Source organism: Leucoraja erinacea, chromosome 10, assembly GCF_028641065.1.
Source record: "Leucoraja erinacea ecotype New England chromosome 10, Leri_hhj_1, whole genome shotgun sequence".
Classification (NCBI taxonomy): domain Eukaryota; kingdom Metazoa; phylum Chordata; class Chondrichthyes; order Rajiformes; family Rajidae; genus Leucoraja; species Leucoraja erinaceus.
Window position 1 is genome coordinate 31,992,195 of NC_073386.1, and position 21,058 is coordinate 32,013,252.

The window sequence follows — 21,058 nt, forward strand, 5'->3', positions numbered from 1 at the left end:
TGCTAATTTGAGAAGAAAGAGCTTTAAGGTAAGATTTAATGAATGTTGTGGATTAATGCTGTTAAAGGATATAGGAATTAGGTGGCAATGTGGATGAACTGCAGCAACACCTGTGATGCTATTGAATGATGGATCATGCTCGAGAGGCTGAATGGACTGCTCCTGCTTCTGTTTCTTATCTCGTGCATTGCTTTGTCTTGGATTTAAGTATAATCTTTGGTAGGCACTGTTAGTATCAGATGCAGGAGTAATGGTTTTATGTTGTCCTCTTTATGAAGGTGACTCAACTTGTGGTCAGCGTGCAATCTACCACAGTTTGGGAATGACTGGAATTCCCATCATTAATGTTAACAACAACTGCTCAACTGGTTCTACAGCCCTGTACATGGCCAAACAGCTGATACAAGGAGGTAAGCTAACACAGCTTTTGCATTAAATAGCACTAGTTAAAGTGGAAGCAAGTTGTGAAAAGATACCAAAGGATTGTGCAAAATGTTTAATGGTACTTCACTGTCACCCTGTATATCATTACTAAGTTCATAATCTGCTAAAATCTACTAATCTTTATGAAAACTAATTTACTTATCTTGACACAGATCAGTATATAGCTATTATTGGATGTTAGTGAACTGCATGAAGAGTGTCTAGAACCTCAACATTGAGGATTTTGGCGCGATCACTGCGGTGGGTGGAGGTCTGAGATCTTGATCTACGAGCATCCATTTCCTCAATCCTTCTACAGGTTTTTGCTAAACTGAAGGCGGTGATGAATGCCATCATTGCTGAGAGGTGACTCTAGAGATATGGGAAGTAGTCCATGTTTTCCAGGGTCATGTCTTTATGGTCAATAGGCAGCGTAGTACAGCAGGTGCAGACTGGTAGAGGATCTTGGCCCGTCAAATGTTGAATGTTTGACTGATCCTCTTATGTTTCACCGAATAAGTTGTTTGGTGGTAAGTAGCGGAATCCACAAAATAGGAATGGAAGTCATTCAGCCTGATACCTAGAGACTGCCTAAGGCAAAGAGGTCTAGTGAATATTTTACTTTTTCAAGTACATGAGATATTGTGTTCTCCCCTTCTTGGTGAGAATTATGAAGAAAAGGCCAATACAATCATTGGTAAGGGTTGTGTTGCATATCATGACGTTGAAGAAGGGTCTCGGCCCGAAAGGTCAACCCATTCTTTCTATCCAGGGATGCTGCCTGTCCCACTGAGTTGCTTTTGTGTCTATCTTCGATATGACGTTGATGGTGTCTTCCACTGGAGCTTGTCTTATTACTCCAATTGATCCAATGTGAGCAGCTGGACACATCTTTTGGATTTAAATGTCCACACAGAGAAGGATTTCCACATGCATCCAGTAGCAAAGTAAATCACTACTCCCATTGCCATCAGTTTTGTATAATGATGCTTCACAAATTAAAAAAAAAAATTGCTTCATAGCAAAAATACCGGAATAAAATTACTCGGCACATAATCGGCAAACTCTCATTATTAGGGAACCTTACACTAGGAGTATCATATTAAGAAACCTCTGCAGTTGCAGCTCAAGAATTGTCAGCCCTTTAAAAGTTGCTTTCCAGAAATTCTGTTTAATGTTTTTTTTTCGAGGCAAGTGTTTCATCCATCCAGTTCAGCTGTTGAATCCGTCATTCACACTTTCATTAACTTAGAAACTTGACAATTTCCGTGCACTCCAGGAATCTCTCTGTAAGTCTGAGACCATTCAAAGTTATTCCTTGCCAATTGGCGCAATTAATCTACCAACTCGCATATATTTTGGAGGAAACCAGAGCACCTGGAAGAAACTCAATTTCACATGGAGGACCTATAAGTTCCACACAGACAGAAGCAGTGGTCAGGATTGAACCTGGGTCCTTGGAGTTGAGACACAGTGTCTCACCCAGCTACACCACTCTGCCACCCTTTTAAATCACTCAACTGTAAATAGCAGTGGATTCAGATACAAAAAAAACATTATCTATGGAATTACCTTCCTAAGGCTTTCATCCCCCTATATTCCTGTACAGAAGAAACTTCTGTAATCTCACAGAGTAAGCAAATAAGCTTGGGTCAACTGCTGTAATATTTGGTTACATGATTCAGTCCATTTGGGTTGATGTTCCTCTGAAGTACTTAGGACCATTTTGTTACAGTAAATCACTGCCAATTACTGGGTTGTTGTTGTGTCTATGAGTTAGACTTGCCCAACCTGTGAAAGTGTTATCAAGTTGCTTCTTGTCCACTGTCCTCTTCCTCCAGTGATTTGTCAAAAGCTTAATGATGGCAGACATGTGATTCTCTAGAAAACGAATGGCAAGTTTTCCAAATAGAAATATTAACGGTTTGAACATGATGTGCCAACTGTTTTAAGATAAAATGTCATTGTTGAATGTAAATGAAATCAAAGTCATAGGTACAATTTTGGTTAACTTGATTAACTCAATAACCAATTTTGTTTATCACTAATATTATATGAATATAATATTCTTATTACTTGTTTTAAGGACTGGCTGACTGTACCCTTGCTTTGGGATTTGAAAAAATGGAAAGAGGATCTCTTACTTCTAAGGTAGAGAAAATAATTTGTGAGTTCAAAACATTATTTGAAGTGCCAATATATCGTACGTACTTATGCGAGTTGAGAGTTAAGCTGTATTAATTTGCATCAATTGAATGGATAGTTTTTTTTTTAATATTGTACTCCACCCACATTCTCAACTCTTCAATCCTTATGTCTCACACCTCCTGTTTTAATCTCTGGACTTTGTTCCTATCATTTGCCTATCAAAAAAACCCTCACCTGTGTTCTCCTATTCCCAGCCTTTTCCAGCTTTCTTTCCCCCTTCCTACAATCAGTCTGAAGAAGGGTCCTGACTCGAAGCATCACCTATCCATTTTCTCTTAAGTTGCTGACTAACCCACAAAGTTATTCCATCACTTTGTGTGCTTTTTTGTTATGAATACTGGGACAGCTTTTGGCAGCGATCTCCTGTTGTCTGTTGTGTCCTTCTTGGAGTTCATTACTGTTTATATCTAGGGTTCCCAACCTAGGGTAAATCTAGCCCCTAGGGGGTAAATTTTGCCTACCCAGAAGGTAAATTTGTTGATTCTGGATTTGTACATATGACTGCCTGTGTTTGGTTCTGGTATCTGTTCATCATTAGTTGTTCATAAATAAGTGAAATAACATTGGTATGTGCTATTAAAGTTGCCAAGGGTAAACAAGACGAAAAAGGTTGGGAACCCCTGGTTTGTATGGTGTCCCTGTCAAGACTAGGATATCATGTCAGCATCCCTATGTATAAATCCATATGTATCTGGACAATAAATCTGTTGTTCTTCTTTTCGTGTCCATCTTGTTACAAAATGTTGACCTCGCTGTCATCATCCGTCCTGAAAAGGACTCAAGGACAAACAGTGGAAGCCATCACTTGTCGCAAAAGATGATGGTGGTAGCAGAATTAGCTCAGAACGCTTCTGCTATGGGGCCACTGTTCTGTTTGCTAATCCCTATTGTGTGCGATGGACTGCACACAATCAAATTTAGAAACTTTTAATTTATCCCTACACTTTGCTTTCCACCCATTAATCATCCAGTATCTTGACCTTTCCAATACATATCTGAGGCTGTATTTTATTTAATATTTTAAAACATTTTAATCCCTTTGTTAATTTCTTCAAGATAATATGATGCAAATTACATGAGTTCATTGATGGCCCCAATTAATCCACATTTCTGAAATCCCATGAAAATTATTTAAAGTATCACAATTTGTTTAGCATATTATCTCATTTTCCTGTCCAGTTGTCGAGACAAACATCTCTTCCTTGATAATTTATATTGAGTTCTGTCTGGAGTCTGATAAAGTCTGATTTATGTTTCAGTTCCTAGACAGGACCAACCCCATGGACAAACATTGTGAAGTACTGAATAATAAGTATGGGATTTCTGCAGCTCCATTAACACCACAGTTATTTGGAAGTGCTGGCAAAGAACACATGGAGAAATATGGTAACTATATCTGTGCATCGGATTTAGTTCAAAAGCATTTAAAGTTAATGATTAATAATCTTTTTTTTTTAAATCATGAAATTGAAAAAATCCAGTTATCTGTAAGAGAGTTATCTGACCTTTCTGTCCTTGGCCTCCTACGTCAGAGTGAATCCCAGCACAAATTGGAGGAACAGCACCTCATATTTCGCTTGGGTAGCTTACACCCCAGTGATTTGAACATTGACTTATCTAACTTGAAGTAGCCCTTGCTTTCCTTCTCTCTCCATCCCCTTCTCCTTCCCAATTCTCCCACGTCTTACTGTCTCCGACTACATTTTATCTCTGTCCCACCCACTCCCTTGACATCAGTCTGAAGAAGGGTCTTAACCTGAAACAGCACCCATCAAACATCATCCTTTTCTCCAGAGATGCTGCTTGTCCCGCTGAGTTACTCCAGCATTTGTGTCTCCCTTCGATTTAAACCAGCAACTGCAGTTCTTTCCTGCAGAGAGAATGATTTCAATTTAGGTGAACCTTATTTTGTCAATTAATAATACTTAGAAACCGATTTGAGGATCTGCATGTTTTTCCCTTTGTTATGGCTATTTTACCAAAACGAGGCAATTGTGTACAGGATAGAGTAGGTCAGGGGGCCAATCCAGTGAACTGTTCACTAACCAAACAGTTTGCATGTCTGAAATGTGTACAAATTGAGTTCCCACGTAGCAAAAGATGTCCTGCAGCAGCTGTCAAATCCATTTTGCCAGTCTCTTAAACGCCTGCTCGGATGTACGGACTGTTTATCAGTCAGACGATCTTAACCTGGGGAGGATTTGTATTCGTCAGAAATGTCACAGCGGTCTAGGGAAAACTAGATAAGTGCTCAGTGGGCAATTATCTGTATTGCGTTATCTCCCAATGAATATCCACACCTAGGATTGCTCAGTGATTGGAAACACTCATGTAAACAGTAGCTATGGGAAATGCAACAATATTTTCACAAAATTTTTAATGTATTTTTCTGGCATGCTACAAAAATAATGCTGCATTAGGACTTTCAAAGTTGTTGGAATCCAGGATCAGTAATACTGCATGTCACATTAACAGGTACTCTCCCCACTTGCTTGCACATCAAAAGGCTCTCATTTCAAGGTTGATTTTATTCTAAATTTGACCTTTGTTACCGCCATTGTCGAGCCTTCACCTGCTGTGGTGTCATTTTTTTCTATCTTCTTCAAAGATAGATATAACATATAACAATTACAGCACGGAAACAGGCCATCTCGACCCGTGCCGAACACATAATCTCCCCTAGTCCCATATACCTGCGCTCAGACCATAACCTTCCATTCCCTTCCCATCCATATAACTATCCAATTTATTTTTAAATGATAAAAACGAACCTGCCTCCACCACCTACACTAGATGCTCATTCCACACAGCTACCACTCTCTGAGTAAAGAAGTTCCCCCTCATGTTACCCCTAAACTTCAGTCCCTTAATTCTCAAGTCATGTCCCCTTGTTTGAATCTTCCCTACTCTCAGTGGGAAAAGCTTTTCCACGTCAACTCTGTCTATCCCTCTCATCATTTTAAAAACCTCTATCAAGTCCCCCCTTAACCTTCTGCGCTCCAAAGAATAAAGCCCTAACTTGTTCAACCTTTCTCTGTAACTTAGTTGCTGAAACCCAGGCAACATTCTAGTAAATCTCCTCTGTACTCTCTCTATTTTGTTGACATCCTTCCTATAATTAGGCGACCAAAATTGTACACCATACTCCAGAATTGGCCTCACCAATGCCTTGTACAATTTTAACATTACATCCCAACTTCTATACTCAATGCTCTGATTTATAAAGGCCAGCACACCAAAAGCTTTCTTTACCACCCTATCTACATGAGATTCCACTTTCAGGGAACTGTGCAGTTATTCCCAGATCCCTCTGTTCACCTACATTCTTCAATTCCCTACCATTTACCATGTACGTCCTATTTTGATTTGTCCTGCCAAGATGTAGCACCTCACACTTATCAGCATTAAACTCCATCTGCCATCTTTCAGCCCACTCTTCCAACTGGCATAAATCTCTCTGTAGACTTTGAAACTCTACTTCATTACCCGCAACCCCACCTATCTTAGTATCATCTGCATACTTACTAATCCAATTTACCACACCATCATCCAGATCATTGATGTACATGACAAACAACAGTGGACCCAACACAGATCCCTGTGGCACCCCACTCGTCACTGGCCTCCAACCTGACAAACAACCATCCACCATTACTCTCTGGCATCTCCCATTCAGCCACTGTTGAATCCATCTTACTACTACACCATTAATACCCAACCATTGAACCTTCTTAACCAACCTTCCATGAGGAACCTTGTCAAAGGCCTTACTGAAGTCCATATACACAACATCCACTGCTTTACCCTCATCAATTTCCCGAGTAACATCGTCAAAAAATTCAAGAAGATTAGTTAAACATGACCTTCCAGGCACAAATCCATGTTGACTGTTCCTAATCAGACCCTGTTTATCCAGATGCTTATATATATTATCTCTAAGTATTCTTTCCATTAATTTGCCCACCACTGACGTCAAACTAACAGGTCTATAATTGCTAGGTCTATAATTGCTAGATCTGTTTGAATTTACAGTCCTATAAAATTCCTATAAAACTCGAACATTACATAATCTTCTATGGAACCTGAAACGAAATTTCTATTGACTCATATTAGTCCTGAATGTATTGGTCTTTCTCCTTTCTTTGTGTTAACACTCAGACAAGTTGGATGAAGAATGTCACTTTTGTCCTTTTCTCGGTAGTTTTTATTTAATTCAATCCTCGCTGATTTGAAGTTGTTCAGATTCATCTTGCAAACAAACCAGAGGAAAGACTTTCATGTCATAAGGCTGTGTTATATTTGCTCACTTATAAAAAATATGTATGATGCGTTTTTAGGTGCCAACTATGTAATACCGTAATCCATTCTATGTACAACCTCTAGTTTTATGTTATGAGAAGGAAGTAAGCAAGACAAGAAAAAGAAAACAATAGAAAGAGGAAAAAGTGGAAAAATAGATGGTAGAGAGTAGAAAAACATGAAGTGTGTATATAAAAAATAAAAAAGGAAGAGAGAAAGTGGAAAGTAGAAATAGAAGAGAAGGCCCCTTAAAAGAGAATTTTTCAAATCTGTATTCGGAGACGTAGATCTATCCGCGTCATGAACTGAAATCAGCAATCTTTACGGTACCGCTGCATCACATGATTCCAAAAAGTCGATGAAAGGAGACCAACTCCTTAAGAATTGGTCATATTTATCTATTAGTCGGAGTCTCATTTCTTCAAGGCGTGCTATGTCCATCATATTCCTAATCCACATTTTAACAGTTGGTGTGGTTGTATTTTTCCAAATTGAAGTATCAATTTCTTTCTAATTATTAACCCATAATTAAAAAAAACATTTTGATCTTTATTTAAATTGGTATCTTCTCCTATTATTCCAAATATAATCCATTCCGTTTTGGGTTCTATTCTTGACTTGAAAATCTTTGTAAATATGTCAAATATATCACTCCAAAATTTATTCAACTTTGTACATCCTACAAATGAATGTGTTATATTAGTGTTTTGAAACAAACATTTATCGCATCTGGGAGAGATGTTTGGATAAAATTTATTCAACCTCGTTTTTGAATAATATAGTCTATGTAATAATTTGAATTGAATTAAATTATGTCTTGCATTAATAGAACAGTTATGTGTATTCATCAAATGCTTTTCCCATCTATCCTTCGAGATCTTTATCATTAGCTCATGTTCCCAATCTTCCCTTAATGCTTCTGTTGAGGGTGATTCTCTATTTGTATGATGTGTTTTCAGTACAATTTGTCGTGTTTTTATTGCAGGGACAAAACTAGAGCATTTTGCCAAGATAGCTTGGAAAAATCACAAACATTCCACAAATAACCCGTGAGTAAAGTTTAATTAATCATGAGCAGTGATGTTTGTATTATTCTTGTTGATCTCTCTAAGTGAACGATTAATACTCATAATCCAGGTTATTAACAATGAAAAACCTATGGAGGAAAATATGTTAATTGGAAAGTATTCATTTTAAAAGCTTAATGTTATAGAATTGTTTAAAAAAAATTGAGGGAAATACGGTTTTTGGCAATTTGGGATCGTTGGAAAGGATTTGAAATTTATCTAAAATTGATTTTTTTGTTGGGATGAAAAGGAGATACCAGTTCTGTGTTAGTTTTGACTTTGGACCATAGATTGTGGAATGACATTCAGGTCTTTGGCTCTGTCTGGTCTTTATTTTTTGCTACTAAAAGGGTCAGAATGGTGACTCTTTTACAAGAGTGCAATGTATAGTGCTAAGGCATTTGTAATCTGCTCATTTCTATCATCATCCCCACCTGTCATTTTGCAGGATTAGAGCTTTATGTATATATAGTTGTTCCTCTGTGGACTTCAGTAGTCAAAGGATTAAGGTTTTATCTCTTTGTTTTTATCTTGTATTTGTGTGACCTCGTACTGGTTTGATTGTTGAAGTTCGCATGTGAAGCAGTTGTGACATAGTTACATATTTCCATTGAATATTTGTGTAATTATTTTTGATATGAAATGATGGAAGCACACACACTTGCTTGCATGCAGTGATACTGCCAGATTTTAGCTGATATTCTGGAGCCAAGGTATATTAATCCTATCGCATTATACAAGCAGAAATTTTGGCTGTCGTAGTTCAATATTGCAAGTGCCAACCTCAGCTTTAACCATATAACAATTACGGCACGGAAACAGGCCCTCTCCGCCCTTCTAGTCCGTGCCGAAAACTTACACTCACCTAGTCCCATCTACCTGCACTCAGACCATAACCCTCCATTCCTTTCCTGTCCATATACCTATCCAATTTATTATTAAATTATAAAATCAAACCTGCTTCCTCCACTTCCACTGGAAGCTCATTCCACACAGCTACCACTCTCTGAGTAAAGAAGTTCCCCCTCATGTTACCTCTAAACTTTTGTCCCTTAATTCTCAAATCATGTCCTCTTGTTTGAATCTTCCCTACTCTCAATGGAAAAAGCTTATCCACGTCAACTCTGTCTATCCCTCTCATAATTTTAAAGACCTCTATCAAGTCCCCCCCTTAACCTTCTGCGCTCCAAAGAATAAAGACCTAACTTGTTCAACCTTTCGCTGTAACTTAGGTGCTGAAACCCAGGCAACATTCTAGTAAATCTCCTCTGTACTCTCTCTATTTTGTTGACATCTTTCCTATAATTTGGCGACCAAAATTGTACACCATAAAATTGGCGACCAAAATTGTACACCACACTCCAGAATTGGTCACTCCAAACTCAAACATATACTCAAAATTAAATATTTTGGTAGTCATTTTAAGGTATTGTTTCCTTTATTGTAGAAAGGATTAGGACTACGCAGGCATGTTCTGGGAAATGGGAATTGAACAAGTTTCATGTCTGTAGTTTAAATCCATAACAAATGATTGCCAGAAAGTTGATTCTGCTGTTGGTTTTGGCTTTAGACAATAACATGATGGCAAAAATATTGACTTTATTCAATTGCTTTGTCCAATATTTTATCCTATACATGACGTTAGTATCTTGAGGGAATGTTCTATGTCAAAGATATTAATTCCGAAATGGAACAAAAGAACATCTGCGATAGACACAAAATACTGGTTTACTCAATGGGTCAGACAGCATCTCTGGAGAAAAGGAATAGGTGATGTTCCGACCCTTCTTTAGACTGAGAATTAGGGGAGAGGAAAACTAATGGTATGAAAAGGTTCAGAACAAATCAGAGCCGGCACCGATGACCAAGGAAAAGCGGAGCCCACAATGGTCTATTGTGGAAGAGGTGATAACGAAGGGTATGTAGATGCAAACAGCGGAACTAGCAGGATAACTAAGGTAGGAGAGGGACATACAGAGAGGGAATGCAAGGGTTACATGAAGTTGGAGAAATCAATATTCATACTGCTGTGTTGTAAGCTGCCCAAACAAAATATGTGATGTTGTTCCACCAATTTGCATGTGGCCTCAGTCTGACGGTGGAGGAGGCCCAGGAAAGAAACATCAGTATTGAAATAGGAAAGGGAGTAAAAATGTTTGGCAACTGGGGGATTGCGTAGGCCAAGGCAGCCTGAGCGTAGTTGCTCAGCGAAATAATCGCCCAGTCTGCGCTTGGTCTCACCAATCCCACTAATTCATCAAGCAAATTAACCTTCTCACAATTGCTTCCTTAAAAAAGGGGTGACCAATGGTTCCAGTGAATGTAACCAAAGTCCTGTTTAATTGGAGCAAGAGTTTGTTATTCCTGCAGTAAAAACCAACATTCCATTTGCCTTCCTATTGTACCTCCTCACAAACTACTAATTTACATATCTTTGATAGCCTTGCATCATTTAAATAATACACTTCTCTTTATCTTACTGCCAAAGTGGATATGTCCCATTTACCCACAATATACTCCTTATGTCTTTTTTATTTGGCCTATTCACTTAGAGTGGGTATACAGATAAATAAAATAAGCCAAAGAACTTAATTGTTTTGGTTCATTTCAGACCTGCAGCAGCCTTGTTATTTGTTGGCCTGTCTGAAGCTGAAACTTAGAATATTAAGTGGATTCAGCTTAAGTTTAGGAAATGCATAAAGTTTCAGTGTTTTCAGTGAATATGTAAATGTGGATCATGTTTGTTGGTTTGCTCTGAATTTTAATTACTTGTTCTCCTTTGTTTAGATATTCCCAGTTCCAAAAGGAGTACAGTCTTGATCAGGTGATGAAGTCTCGTCAGATCTTTGAATTCCTGACTCTCCTGCAATGCTGGTAAGGATAGGGTACAGTATTTGTTCATTTTGGTGTCTAGCCACATTAACAAAAAAATCATCTCAATTAGTTTAACCTGGGAGAGTCACAAAAATTGGGCCATTGGTCTCTTGGCTTGCTTTATGTACAATACAATACAATTTATTGTCATTTGAGCCTCAGTGAGGCTCAAACGAAATTCCGTTTCCACAGCCATACAAACAAAAACAATTTCCTACAGACATACACACAATTTAATTCACACAAACATCCATCACAGTGAACCCACTGTGATGGAAGGCAAAGTCTTTTCTCTCCCCTGTTCTCCATTTCTCTCCCGGTCCAAGCCCCAGGCGGGCGATGATAAGTCCCACGGCCATTTTAGGCCGTGCCGGGCGATTTACAGCCCCGCTCCCGGTCTAAAAGTCACACTGTTGGAGCCCCGGCGGGCGCTGTAATGTCCCACGGCCATGAAGCCGTGACGGGCGATGTACGTCCCCGCTCCGGGTCTGTTCCAACCCCGCGACACGGGCTGGAGAAGTCGCGTTGCGGGAGCTCCGGGAAGCGGTCTATCCACCCGGACCCGCGAGCTCCCAGTGTCCCAGTCCACCGGACCTGCGGCTGCATTGCTGGAGCCTCCGAGCCCCAGGAGTCGAGTCGCAGCAGCGAGTCACCACCGCTCCCCACGCTCCAAGGCCGGCCAGCCCCACGATGGTGAGTAATCCACAGCTCCGCAGTCTCCCGAGCCCCCGGGTCGTTCAGGTTGGAGGCCGCTCCACGGTGCTAGGCCCCAACGACAACAGAGACCCGACAGGGAAAAGGTCGGGTCTCCCGGACAGGGAAGAGATTTTAAACAGTTTCCCCCTCCGCCCCCCACATATACACATTTAAAACCAGTATTAAAAAAACACCAACACTACATTTAACTAGACAAAAAAAACCCCAAAAAAACAGACAGGCTGTAGGGGCCGCTGCAACAGGTGAGTCGCGCCGTAGGAAGATTGATTCAAGGGCCTTTGGGCCTCTCCTGGTAATCTGTCCAGACATTAAGTTTTGACCCAGCCAGAATTCATTATTGTCTATTCACTTTTTTTTGGCTTTCTTTTGGAAAGATGAACTACACTTATGACCCATAAGACTATATTCTTTCCTCCAAACACTTGCTGTTTCAACTTTGACACCATTCATGACAACAAAATGCTGGAGTAACTCAGCGGGACAGGCAGCTTCTCTGGAGAGAAGGAATGGGTGACGTTTTGGGTCGAGACCCTTCAGACTGAGCATCTGCAGTTTCTTCCTACACCATTCATGACAAGTGTGACCGGGGTCACAGGGTGTGGATCTGATGTATTAATCATATATTACTTAGTCCTGTCCATGGTGTCCTGCTTTTGCTGTTTCATAAGGTCATAAGGAATAGGAGTAGAATTTGGCCATTTTTGGGTCAAGTTTACTCCGCCATTCAATAATGGCTGATCTATCTCTCCCTCCTAACCCCATTCTCCTGCATTCTCTCCATAACCTCTGACACATGTTCTAATCACCTGTACTAAACTGTTTTGCATGGATGTAGTCCTTTAATTGCAGCATCATCGGGTTGCGACCGTGTTATTAGGCAACATAACATTAGGAATGTCTGTTGCATCTCCCAACTCCTATACTTCTTGAAATAGCCTTGATCCTTAAATGACATAGTGTGAGGGACTTGCACAAGGATGTCTGATATTGGCTTGCAGGATTTATTCTGATTCTATTCCATTTTGCAATTGCTTTGCTACACCCAGTAATATGGAGAGGGTGTGCTCTTAGAGACAACCTGAGATTCTCACTCCCACCATTGCTGCCATGCACTCTCAAAACAGCTGTATTAAGACATGTTGTAGATAATATGTATAGGAAGGAACTGCAGATGCTGTTTTTCTTTCCATAGGCGCATCCTTGAGGGCTTGTTCAGCGGTACAATAGGCTACTCTTGACAACTGACACTAAATTGGCCTATCCAGGATACATTCTCTACCTTTGCTGTACTCAGCACTTAGTTCAAGAGGAGGATTGCAATTCATCAGCTGAGGGAGGACAGAAGATAATAATCAGCAGTTGCATAGGTCTTAATGATGAATGGGCTCCAAAGTACATCACTCTTTGTTCCCTCCATGTGCCCTACTGTAACCTCAGTGAGGTTTGGGATGATTAGGCCAAAACCGCAGTCAAACAAAACAATTTTATCCCAGTAGGTTTTTTTGAAATTTTTGTACAATACTCGTATTGTAACTAAGCTAAATATAATAAATGATGGAACGTTTTCTCTTTAATTTGGTTTGTGATTTTTTGTTTTAAACAGCCCAACATCCAATGGGGCAGGAGCAGCAATCCTGGCAAGTGAGAAATTTGTACGGAGACATGGTCTGGAATCCAAAGCTGTGGAAATCATTGCCCAGGAATTGATAACTGATATGGCCAGCACCTTTCACGAAAACAGCCTCATAAAAGCGGTAGGCTTTTCACTTTCTGAAAAAAGGTCTCGACACAAAACGTCACCCATTCCTTCTCTCCAGAGATGCTGCCTGTCCCGCTGTTACTCCAGCTTTTTGTATCTACTTTAGGCTTTTCACTTAAATGTCTGGTCTTTATAAATAGCCAAGCCCATTGTGTGCAATCTTTTAAGTCTTTAAATAACATTTTTGTTAAACTTTTCTGTTCCAAAAAACAGATGAATAAATTCCTCTGTGACTAAGTGATTTGGACAGGGGGTGGATAATGTGATGTGTAGCTTGAGCTATTTTTACTATGACCTCATTTGAATAATGCCAGCAAGCTGCCAACCTAGTTTGGATTTGAGACGGCTCCTGTCTAGAACTCATCCATATGGAACCAATAGGTTACTGGCAGATGGGACTGAAATGGGCAGCCATGGTGGCACAGCGGTAGAGCTGCTGCCTTACAGCACTTGCAGCACCAGAGACCCAGGTTCAATCCTGACTACAGATGCTATCTGTACAGTTTGTACGGTTGTTCGGCACGGACTTGTAGGGCCGAGATGGCCTGTTTCCGTGCTGTAATTGTTATATGTTATATGGTCTACCTGTGACCACGTGGGTTTTCTCTGAGATCTTCAGTTTCTTCCTACACTCCAAAGAGGTACAAGTTTGTAGGTTAATTGGCTTGGTGTATGTGTAAATTGTTCCTAGTGTGTGTAGGACAATGTGGATGTGTGGGAATCGCTGTTGGTGCAGTCTCGGTGGACCAAAGGGCCTGTTTCTGCGCTGTATTTCTAAACTGAACTAAATACAGTCATGCATGATATTGGATTGAAGGGTTGTTACTGGAAGAAGTTTGCACAGAAATACTTAGAGTTTATGGGGCCAATGACTGACATTGGGTGATGAGGGAGGCTATCAAAGGCCTGACATTGGATTGGGAAATATGTTAGGGAAGGGGTGGAATGAAGGTTCTGGCAGCAATTAGGTAGGGCAGCAGTTGGCAGTGATTGGTAGGGGTGTGGTTAGGGTGGTTCAATAATCAAATGGGAAGAAGCTATTTGTGAACCTATATCTCTAAACTAAACTAAACTAAACTGCAGATGCTAGTTTACAACAAAAAAGACACAAAGTGCTGGAGTAACTCAGCGGGTTAGGTAGCATCTCTGGAGGACATAGATAGGGGACCTTTCAGGTCTGGACCTTACAATCAATCTGAAGAAGGGTCCAGGCTGAAACATTGCCCGTCCATGTCCTCCAGAGAGGCTGCCTAACCTGCTGAGTTCTTCCAGCACTTTGTGGCATTTCTTTAGCTGCGAGATTGGATTCAGTTCTAAACTTGGCCATTAGGTGGGGATGTCTCACTTTGGGGGAGAAAACAATTAACAACAGACCCTGTCATTGCAAGATGCATGGAATACTGCAAATTTCTCAAGTATTTAAATCTAATAGCACCTTCCATTGTGGCTTTCAGCAAGTAACCACATCATATATGTTACTACGGGTGTTAGCTTGCATGTTTAACTTCACCAATGTCATTAATTTCAGCAGCATAATGTGGATATATCACCACATATAGCTCAAAGGGAGAGAATAATGTGCTCAGTGTTTCATTATAGGTACTGAACTCAAAGTAATAAAAACACAGCATTTATTGCTAATTCATATCTCATGGGTAGGAGTTAGACCTCACCATTGAAGGGATCTTTTGGAGGCACTGCCGCAAAAAGGCAGTCAGTAATATCAGAGACCCACAACACCCTGGCCACGATCTAATTTCGCAAAAAAGGTACTGGAGCCTGAAAGCACTTCTTCCTATATGATCTTGAACATTGCACCACATTAAACACTGCCAGCAACTATAATTTTCTATGGACTATGTCTTTGATTGGATTACAGACTTCAGTTTACTCTATTAACACCGTGGCCAGGGTGTTGTGGGTCTTTGATAATATTGGCTGCCTTTGAGACAGTGCCTCCTATTGATCCCTTCAATGGTTCGATCTAATTTCTACGCATGAGATATTGCTAATTCATAAATGCTGTGATTTTTGACTTCATGTTCAGTTACTAAAATGAAACACTGAGCACATTACTTTCTCCCTTTGCGCTATATGTGTTAATGGACCTGTTAAGCTGCAGCAAGTAAGAATTTGATTGTTGCGCAAGACAATTAAACACTCTGGACATACTGGAATGCACTTTTCAAACACGGTACTGTAAATCTCTGCCTTGTGATCTATAATATAATTATTTAAAAAGAATATAAGAATTATTTCAAAAGACTAAAAATATATAAAAATATATAATTATTTCAAAATAATTGGGACGCACAGCACATGTCACACAGTCTGAGATGGAAGATTGTAACCTGCTGAGGATTGTAGCATGCATATCTGTAGGTTTGATGTTTTTGAGATAGTTGACTCACTGGGAACATTTTGGAGTCCAATCTAGGGAGGCAAATTACTGAAGAATGTTGCCTCGGGAATCTAGAGGTGATTATTAGGGAATGGTGAACTGTTGGGTGATTGCGAGAGATGTTGTTAGAGTGTTGGATGTCAATGTCAGGTTGGTCAGCTGAGAAGGGAAATTGTAATCCCCGTGATGTGAACCTTGCGGATTTTGAACAGTGGAAGCAAGCTGCATAAAATCTTTTGATTTCTAAACCTGCTTTCAAACCGTCTTGATTATACATGTGCACCTTTTACATGTTAAAAGTGGCACATAATGTGACTTATTTTTATTGCAGTTACGTAAGAATATATATAGAAACTGTGGGAACAACTTTTATTTTATTGTTAAGATGTATGCTACCAGTATTAGTACCAACATCCCAACCTTGATAAACTCTGGAAAAACTAGACTCTGACTCCATAAAGATGTGGACCATGTCATCTCATGATTTCCAGAAAACATGATCTCATTACCAGGGGTGACTTCAGTGCTCCAAGTGAAGTCAATTATTAGTTTTGAAAAGGAGACATTGGAAAACACAGCACAAAGAAGAACAATGATGGAACATTGAATGCTGTAGGCAAATATAACATCAGATGAATGTTCTAAATTGCTTAGACCCTGGTACCTGATGAACCGGATGGGAACATAATGTACTCAAAGAAAACCCACATAATTTTAATAAAATTGGGAAATCCTCAAATTGTTTATAATGTAAAGAAATATTAATGAAATTGATGCTCTTCAAAGACACTAGAATTTTTAATACCTGCGATTACAGATGTATGATATTGGATTCAAGAATATGGAACCATCTGTTGCACCTATAATTTAGGCTTAACAACAGGATTATTGCAGCATATTCATTACATTAATGGCTGGCTGTATATCTACATATTTTAGATATAGTTGATACAGAATTTTCTGCCAACTTTTTGAATGCTAGGCTTATCTATAAATGACCATGAAATGATTTTTAAAAATTGTTACTTGTGGTTACTTGATATTGTCTAATAAAATGGGATCAGTTAGGTTTAGTACGAAGGAGATTCAATTTTATGTTTCTTCATCCACTTGAACTAAGTATTAGCTCTTCTGCTCCATCTGCTGTATTTTAAAGGTGAGAATGATTTTGTCCAGTAAGAGACACTTCATTAATTTTGAATCAAATTGTACTCTGTGGCATTCTGAAAATCAATATGTCCACAATTGTAATAACAAGTCTGTCAATATCCCAGAGATTTTCACTTATGACTATAGTTGCAATCTTGGATCAAAAGTAAAAATAGGAATAAAACCAGTTGTAAAATGGGTGTTTTATTCATTCAACCTGGATTTCATGCCTTAACCACTTTGATCACAAGTCTTCCGTTAACATTAGAATGTAAAGTGACGTAGTTTGAAATAGAGCCACACAATAATGATCAGTCTAGTGCATGGCTGGGACTCTCTTGCATCAAGCCAAAACACCAAAGCAAAAGGCACAAGAGAATGCATCTGCCTGCATGTTCCCTTCCAGGTTGCTCACCATCCTGACATTGCCGTGCAACAACGTTCCTTCTTGTCACTGGACCCAAGTCCTGAACATGTTTCACCACAAGGTGGCTCACAGCCACCTTCTTTCTCAAGGGCATTTAGGGGTGGTCAATAAATGCCAGCGTTGCTAGCGGTGCCCAACGTGAACAAATAAAGAAAAAACATGCAAGAAACAATGCAATGTAGAACAATACTTCTAAAAGAGGAAATTAAAATAATCTTTTTTTCATTGCATTTTGTAGGTTGGGTTTGATATGACTAAAGAGGCAGCAAGAAAATGTTTTGAGGAATCTGGTTTGAAGCCGACTGATGTGGATGTCATTGAACTTCATGACTGCTTTTCAGCTAATGAGCTCATCACTTATGAAGCCCTTGGGCTTTGTCCTGAAGGTAATTGCTAATTATCAAAAGTTTTACTTGTATTGGAACTTGACATGATAATTCTGTTGCTGTGCTATGGATTGATGGAACAATTGGAAGAAGGATGGAGGCAAAAGAGGGGAAATATAGGCCAGTTTGCCTAACTTCAGTGGTTGGTACGATATTACAGTGCATTTTAAAGGATGAGATTTCTGAGTATTTAGAAGCACGATAAAATCGTCAGGTCAGCATGACAAATCAGTTGGAATTCTTTGAATAAGTAAATATCAGGATAGATAAAGGAGAATCAGTGGATGTTTACTTAAATTTTCAGCAGGCCTTTGATAAGGTGCCGCATGTGAGGCTGCTAAACAAGATGAGAACCCATGATATTAGAGGGAAGATTGGCTGGATGGCAGAAGGGAAAGAGTGGGAACAAAGGGTGTATTTTCTAGTTGGCAGCCAATGACTATTGGTGTTCCACAGGGGTCGCTGCTGGGGCCGCTACTCTTCACGTTGTATATTAATGATTTGGATGATGGAATTGATGGCTTTGTGCCTAAGTTTACAGATGATACAAAGGTAGGTGGAGGGGCAGGTAGTGTTGAGGGAGCAGGGAGGCTGCAGATGGAATTGGACAGGTTGGGAGTTTTGGGCCCCATATCTGAGGAGGGATGTGCTGGCATTGGAGAGGGTCCAGAGCACGTTTAGAGAATGATTGGATTGATCTTTGATGATCTATGATCTAAAAGACCTGGATAGTGGATGAGGAGAGGATGTTTCCACTAGTGGGAGAGTCTAGGACCAGATAGCCTCAAATAAAAGGACGTACCTTTAGAAAGGAGATGAGGAGTTTCTTTAGCCAGAAGGTGGGGCATCTGGAATTCATGGCCACATAAGACAATGGAGGCCAATTCTGTGGGTATTTTTAAAGTGGAGATTGACAGGTTCTTGATTAGTAAGGGTGTCAAAGGATGTGCGGAGAAGGGAGGAGAATGGGGTTGAGAGGGAAATGTAGATCAGCGATGATTGAATAGCGGAGTGGACATGGTGGGCCGAATGGTGTAATTCTTCTTCTATGGCATATCAGTTGAGGAATTGAGTATAGAAATTGGAACGTCATGTTACAGATGTGCAAGAGCTGGTGAGGGCATACTTGGAGTATTGTGTTTGTTTTCGGTCGCCCTGCTGTAGGGATTATACCGTTAGGTTGGAAAGAGTGCAGATAAGATTTACAAGGATGTTGCCAGGACCTGAGGTGTAAGGAGAGATTGGGTAAGTTAGAATTGTTTCCTGGGGACAAAGGGCCCCTTGAATGAGGGGAGATCTCCTAGAGGTGTGTAAAATCATGAGGGAAATGGATAGGGTGAATGCACAGTCTTTTTCCCATGGTATGGGGTATCAAGAACTAGAGGGTGTAGGTTTAAGGTGAGAGGGGAAAGATTTAATAGGAACCCGAGGGGCAACATTTTCTCATGCAGGCTGGTGGATATATGGAACTAGCTGCCAGCCAATTGATGCAGGTACAATAACAATATTAGAGCTTAGAGATACAGATACAGTGCGGAAACAGGCAATTTGGCTCACCAGGATCAACCTGGGTCCCCTCTACCATTGCATCACTGTGCAGCCTTAAAAAATAAAAATTGGACGGTAACATGGGTAGGAAAAATGTAGAGTGATATGGGCCAAAGGCACGTAAATAGGATTAACTAAAATGGTTAGTTTGGTTGTTATGGACTGATTGGGCCAAAGGACCTGTTTCCCACTGTATGACAATGTCTCTATAACTGCCCTGTCATGATATTTACTCAATTTCAACTATCCCATTGGAGGCATTTTAACATTTTGCTTCCCAATCCCCCTTCACTGGCCAACAGCTCCTTTCACAATTCATTAATCTGAACCATTAATGGAATCTCATTCCCTATTCCAATAATGAGTCTTAATCCAAATCTTGCAGGAACACCACCCCTTCATGTAAGTGCACCCAAATCTGCCTTAATTTGCCCTTTTCACTGAGATATGCCTTGCATATTCACTCACTTGGAATATGATTCAAACAGCGTTAAATATTTCACACACACAGCCGACACAGTCAATAAATGTGAACGAATTTCATCTCATCGGTCTAAGAAGGTTCAAATCAGTGTGTTTACCCACACCATTATTAATCTACTTGTCGATAATCTTTTTAAAAGGGGGGGTCATTATCTTTTGTTTCGATATAATAATGTATTTCTAACACTCCAGACTCCCTGTTGAGTCACTCCGTATCAGAAGTTATGGACCAGTCTATATAGATTAGAAATTCCCTATCCTGACAGTTAATTAATTATTCATACTCTGAATAATGGTCAGGGTGCAATATTTGACTCCAATTCCATTACGCAAAGAAAAAACAAAGGCTGGAAAGATTGCTTCTGATTGAATGAATATCTGCGGATGCTAAGAATGACAGTTAAATATATGGTCATTCAAACTTTGGAATCATAAAGTTTGTATCAAAATTGATTTATGTAATTGCGTACCACCGTCCATTACTGTTTAGTACAGGAAAAGATCGGGGAAGAAATTTTAGACGTCAGTTGAAGACGTACTTTGAAACTACCAAAATGGAAATTGAAATCTGGAAGTATGTGGAACGTTTTGAGTAGGGAGATGCAGGAAAATTATTGATTCTATTAAATTGTTGGAAAATAGTCAATAGAGCAGGCAACAAAATGATAATTTCAGGTTGGAATTAATGTCACAAAAAGCTTTAATCAAATGCTGCGAGGAAACAATGGGTAATGCAGCATAGGTTGTAAGAGAATGTCCTTGATAAGGCATTTAAGAGACAAACATGCCCTTTGCAAGGCAAGAGTGGCTGGCAAAAGAGACAAGTAAAAACATAAGGATGGATTCTGAAGAGATGGAAGTGGGATTACTGGAATTGTTCCAAAGCAAACAGTACAGGTGTTCTAAATCTATAACAAAACATAGAATGCTGTAAGTAACATAAGGTTAAGCATCTGCTGAGAAAGACAGTTAATATTTCAGGCTAATGATTTTTCATCAATTCTGCTAAGCCATTTTGGGGTTGGGGATGCTTCAGTGGTTTTGTGGAAATGGGTAGGTTCTGTCTCCCTCCTTTAATCATTCTTTCTTTAAAGAACCTTTGGCCAGGCAATGCCTTACACTGGTGAGGGTATATTATTTATTCGGTGGTCTATGCTGGCTCGTGATTGACTGCAAACTTTGAGCCATTTGTATAAGTGCATATAAATCAAAGTTTCACTTGGAGGGACCACTTTCTGATCCACACCTCAGTCACCATGATGTCTGTCATTCATAGTGTATCCTTTAAACTTGAGATACCGCACGGCCGCAGACCGT

General features: G+C 39.8%; 1 protein-coding gene across 1 annotated transcript in view; it reads left to right on the plus strand.

Moving 5' to 3' along the window:
* scp2a (sterol carrier protein 2a) overlaps window positions 1–21,058 on the plus strand; it is a 69,877-nt gene that overhangs the window by 8,069 nt on the left and 40,750 nt on the right. The window contains exons 4-10 of the mRNA XM_055641875.1: window positions 279–410; window positions 2,510–2,574; window positions 3,891–4,017; window positions 7,916–7,979; window positions 10,785–10,871; window positions 13,192–13,342; window positions 17,563–17,710. Coding sequence (XP_055497850.1) covers window positions 279–410; window positions 2,510–2,574; window positions 3,891–4,017; window positions 7,916–7,979; window positions 10,785–10,871; window positions 13,192–13,342; window positions 17,563–17,710 — 774 coding nt within the window. The remainder of the gene's footprint in view (window positions 1–278; window positions 411–2,509; window positions 2,575–3,890; window positions 4,018–7,915; window positions 7,980–10,784; window positions 10,872–13,191; window positions 13,343–17,562; window positions 17,711–21,058) is intronic.